This window comes from Lactuca serriola, chromosome 4 (genome assembly GCF_051521515.1).
Source record: "Lactuca serriola cultivar US96UC23 chromosome 4, Lser_US96UC23_V15, whole genome shotgun sequence".
Classification (NCBI taxonomy): domain Eukaryota; kingdom Viridiplantae; phylum Streptophyta; class Magnoliopsida; order Asterales; family Asteraceae; genus Lactuca; species Lactuca serriola.
In genome coordinates, this window is record NC_136411.1 from 90723853 (window position 1) to 90729240 (window position 5388).

Sequence of the window (5388 nt, forward strand, 5' to 3'; positions counted from 1 at the left end):
CATATCAAACAGATGGACCGGACGGAGTCATACATTTTTGTCTGACCGGATTGACCTAGTCAAATCCAAATCAAAGAGGCCCTAATTAGTTTCTCTAGTTTAGTTCTATGATTTTAGTGATTACTACCTTAGAAACTTAAACTACATAACCAAGTACTAAAAAAAGTAATCTATAATTTATTATTCCATTTATAGCACCAAATAAGAAAAGAATCACGTTTGTTTAAAGACACAGTACGTAGCAAAGTACAAAGTCAAAAGGAACAAGAAAACACAAACATTTTGAACACACAAATCATTCCTTCCATGCATATAATAAAGAAGCTTTCAGTAGGCAGCATCAAATAATGTAAGATACTTATTTCTTACATATGATTCCATTTCCTCCTCCGGTGCAATCTAACATGCCATATTCCATCATTGGCGAGTCATCATTTCCATCCTTGATTTCCTTAGGAGAAAAGACGCAAAGAGCACAATCAGCCGCAAGGAGTGAACTAGTCTTGTACTTGTCATCACCACCGACCACCGGCATTGCCACTCCTGGTTTTGCTGGATTCTCAAAATCAGGACGGTAAGTTCTACCAAGAATTCCTTCAACTTTAGATGATAAGCCAAAGAATCGGAATTGTACTTCCAAATGAGCAAAACTATCATTTGTTGGAATCTGATAATTATGGATCTTGCTATCTTCCTCAGATACAGGAATCACGTTAACAGATATTTCAGCAACATCTAGTACCTTCACCGTTAGACTATTGCTCGTTGCAGTCCTTTCAACTTGTATGTCGCCTTCTGGGGAATTCCACTCGGAGGAATGGCCTTCTGGAATGAACAATTCCTTCCCATCATATGATAACTTTATATGATCAACATCATCATCCCATTTTTGGGTCCTCGCTGCTTCAAGAGCGAAATTGTGATGGCCAAACTTGAATCCTAATGCTTGGATCCATGTATAGTCACGGGTTCTACCTTCAGGTCTAAGTCCAATAAAACGTGCGTTGATTTGAAGGTCGGAATCAGATATCAAACTAAAATGCTCGTTTCTTTTTCCATGAAAATAGAATACAATTCCATCACCACCTATGAATCGTGGGTCGTAGCATGCGGCTCCAGGTCCATTGCAATTTGGTTTACGTGCTATCACACATCCACACAAATGATTAATTAGTTAAACTTTATTTTCATGCATGCATGTATGAAGAGGAAGTTTTTTTTTTTTTTTTTTTTTTTTTTTTACTTACATTTACACACGGCCTCGCATTTGGGTGAATAACAATCAAGAAAACATGCTTTGTCTTTAGGGTTCTTTGGTTTAACCTTGGGGCATTCTACTGGGCACTTGATGCGCTTCATGAAACATCTGCTTTTTCGGCTTTTGCACGTTAAAATCTCCTGAACGGGTTTCACAGGCTTTGGAGGTTTAACACGTTTTACCTTATTAGCAGATGCAGCTTCAGTCACCATCGACACCAACAGTGCTTGTAAGAATAAAACTATGAGTAGGGTTTTAGCACCGAGCATCCTCATTTTTTAATAGCAAAAGAAGATGTATGAAATTATACACGAAATAGATGCCCTCAAATGTCGTATATATATACAAGTCTATATGGTGAATTTGCAACAAATTTTGAAATATTGAAGCGTGCGAGTTGTGTTTGGCCAAGTTTGGTGTTCAAGCTTTCTTGAAAGTCAATAATGTCAAATCACCTAATTGTACTTGCAATGTAAAATTTAAATTATATTTAAAATTAATATGTATAAAGGTGAGTTTTTGATCATAACGATGTTTTTGAAAAAAATATTTATTAAATATGTATAGTTTTAAAAATATCTATTAAATAGTTGTAGTTTTAAAATTTTAAATTTTTCTTAAAATTTCAGTTTTTTTTAAACATTTTGTTGTTTTTTTACCATATCTTTTTTTACATTTTTTTTACTTTTTGCTAAAAAAGATGTTTTTTTTTGTTTATATACATTAAACAACAGAACAAAAGAAAAAAATGGTTTGTACACCGAAGATTTAGAACACAAAAAAAGAAGAAGGTTTTTTTTCTTATTTTTTTATTATTATAGTATTTATAAGAGACAAAAAACAATATTTTTTTTTATTGTTTTGTATTATTCATTGAAGAAAAAAAAGATTTTTTTTTGTTGCATCTAAACTCTAGATCTACAAAAAGAAAAAAATTATGTATTTTTTTTGTTACAACATGTACGTATTTAAAACTAATATATACCAAATCAATTGTTTAATTTTGGAATTGTTTTTCTCCAATGTTCTGGTTTATTAGTATATTAACTAGATGAGGAATCGCCCTTTGCGGGATATGAATTTATTAACAATATAGAAAATAAGAGATTATTAATCGATTGTTTTGGTCGCTTGTGGTACGCTTTGATAGTTTGGTTCATCATGGATTATATGTGTTGTGTTATATTTTCTTGTCAATATGGTTGATCAATCTGAATAAGAATCAATTGTTATATTTTCTTGTCAGTATTGCCGATCTGAATAAGAATTGAAGGGGAATGATAAAAATTTTTGGACTTAACATGTATCGTTGAGCTCCTATTAACGAAATTTTCGATTCTCGTTTAGGTTGAGTCGGCTAAAATTCGGTCGATCTAAAATTCGAATTTCAGGCTGTGCACTGCTATGCCAAATCTTAGAAAAAATCATAACTTCCTCATACGAAATCAGATTTGGGTGTTCTTTTTATGTATGTTTTCGGTTTAACGTATACTACAACTTTCATTTAAATCTTTAAGGCTAAAAAGTAGTTTATCAAAATTCACTTTTTACGATTTCTCATGCCGTGCTAGTTTTGCCGTAAAACTTCGGTGTTCTTTATATGTACGGAACTCTTGTAATATATACTATAACTTGGTTAAGATTATTATTCTAAATAATATTCTATTAAAAAGTCATTTTTGATTCTTATTGTCTCTAAATTGATTAGCCCGAATCTTCGGGCGTTACATAATAGTGCCGCAAGAAACCAAAGGAGTGTGTCAGTTTGACAATCATTTTTGTATTTGTAATGTTTACCGTATCCTTATACCCTTCTAGTTACAATATCTTTGGTATATTGACCGAATGAAATTGATTTTGAATTTTCAATTAAATCCACTGATTGATACTCATCAAATATCAATCGAATCGAATCTTAAAGCGGATGTAGTAAAAGAAAATTAAACATAAAAAGTGCTCATTCGAGAAAACCCTAACCCATGGACAATTATGAATCACCAAAATCAAGTTAAAAAAACTCAAATTTATTAAGATATACTTCAACATAAATTTATTACACAACAAATCAAGTCAGCTAATCAATGTCAAATTTATCAAGACTATCAAAACCTAATGAAAATGGGGACACTTTCACAACAATTGAAACGAAAATTGGGGATCATGGAAGAGGGTGGAGGGGAAAATACCCATTTAATCAAGGAATTAATCTAGACAGAATCAATATAATATAAAATCAACTAAGAAAATCTCAAACCTATTGAACTTCAAGTCGCAGGGATTTGGATATGGACAACTCTCCCTATAACAATGCCAAGTATAATGAAAGAAAGCAAATTTGCATCTGCAGCTCCTTAATAACTTCCTGTCATGATGAGAATATACATAAAAAAAAGGACCAAAGAAAGCATTTGTAGCTATGGTGGAAGGATACATGTGAATGAAAGTATGGGATACATATGTACTGGGTTGGAGCAGTTCCAAGAAATGTAGTTATGTTGAATTGATCTGATTTATCATTAAATTGTAAGTTTTATAGAGGGTTGTGTAGTTATATGTCAGGGAGTTAGGCGAACTCTACAACTACAAAATGGGTTATGATCCTTTTTTCCTGTAATTTTTAGCTCGTACAACAACTAATTGCAGATGGGCTTAACTACAGATTTTAGGGTGTTTTTAAGCATATATCTCACTTATGTAACACCATTAATTTGAATTATTCTAGATAGGACCTGTAAATTGAAAACTGACATAGAGTTCAAATAACTTGATCATTTACGCATATCCTTCAACAAACAACATAATATTCGAAAACATGAGTATTAACATGTCTAGAAATCTATTAAAGCTTTCAAGTAATGGAGCATAAATGCGTCTTGCAAAATCCCCATTGAAATTTAAGAATTTTTTCATGAAAAGACGATCAAAAGATCAGAAACTTACCAAAAGCAAGTCAAAAAGACTTATAACTGAAGTAAAAACTAATATATTATCATGGTGGTTGTCTGACGGTAGCGAGTTGTTTTCTTAGAGAGAGATAGACAGAGACGGAGGGAGAGAGAAGAGACAATATTTGTGGCAGAGAATGTAAGGAAAGGTGGTTTGAAAAGGAGACGGTTCTAGGGTAAGGGAGTTGTAGGTGTGATGATGGGGTTTTTTCTAAGGTGGTATGGGTGGCAATTGTTTGAAGCATGGTTGAAAAAATCATGATCCTGATTGTAGAATTGTAGAATCTTACGCTCCTAGGTAAGAAAAACGATTCAGATCATAAACGGATCGTATTTGAGGTATCATCATAAGATTGTAGGTAAGATCGTAGGATCGAGATCCGTTCCGATCCTACCTTCCCTTATTTATTTATTTATTTATTTATTTTTATTTTTTATTTTTCTTTTACAAATGATTTTTTACCACTTTATGTCTTTTACTCTTTACCAATTTACCATTTATCATTTTGTGTTGTGACTTATGACTAATATTTTGAAGTTTTTATAATTTTTGAACAAAAAATTGAATGTTTGAAATATTTTTCGTGATTAAAAATTATAAATTATAATTATAATTTATTTTGTGGGATCTTAGGATCCCGATCCCGATCTTGCAAACCCAAAAACGATCCTACGTAGGATCTTGATCTTGACAACATTGGTTTGAAGAGTTTCTGGTGGTGGCGGCTAGCGAGAATGATGGAGGCGGTAGGTTGAAGGTCGGTGGTGGGTGGTTACCGGCATTGAAGAGAGCGAGAAAGAGGGGTGTTTTTCATTTAAAATTTTGCAAAATAACCAACGTAAAGGGTGAAGAAGAGAGAACCAATACCATTGATCGCATTTTCATCCCATACCAATCAGTATTGTGTTTCAACCAGTGTTTTAAAAGGTGTGCCATGGCGCGCCATGGCGTGAGGCGTGGCTTCGCCGTTACGAAAAGCCTCATAACGTTGCTGTTAGGCGTGATATGGCGCACCATGGCGCGTTATGGTGTGTTAGGGCGCATGTTTTTTTTCGTTTGAGACACAATTTTTTGCTCTTTATTATGTCTTTTCAAATCGGAGATACAAGTATTGTGGTTTTTGTTAACTTTTTGTTATTAGTTATTGATCTAACACTTCTAAAAAGTAGTTATATTTAATATAA

General features: G+C 33.0%; 1 protein-coding gene across 1 annotated transcript; it reads right to left on the bottom strand.

Moving 5' to 3' along the window:
• Positions 1-205: 205 nt before the first annotated feature.
• LOC145100245 (uncharacterized) lies at positions 206-1532 on the bottom strand. The gene is made up of 2 exons (XM_079037592.1): positions 1248-1532; positions 206-1143 (listed from the first exon to the last, which is right to left on the bottom strand). Exons 1-2 carry the CDS (start codon positions 1525-1527, stop codon positions 359-361), a joined length of 1065 nt encoding a protein of 354 aa, XP_078893718.1. The 5' UTR covers positions 1528-1532; the 3' UTR covers positions 206-358.
• Positions 1533-5388: the final 3856 nt, after the last annotated feature.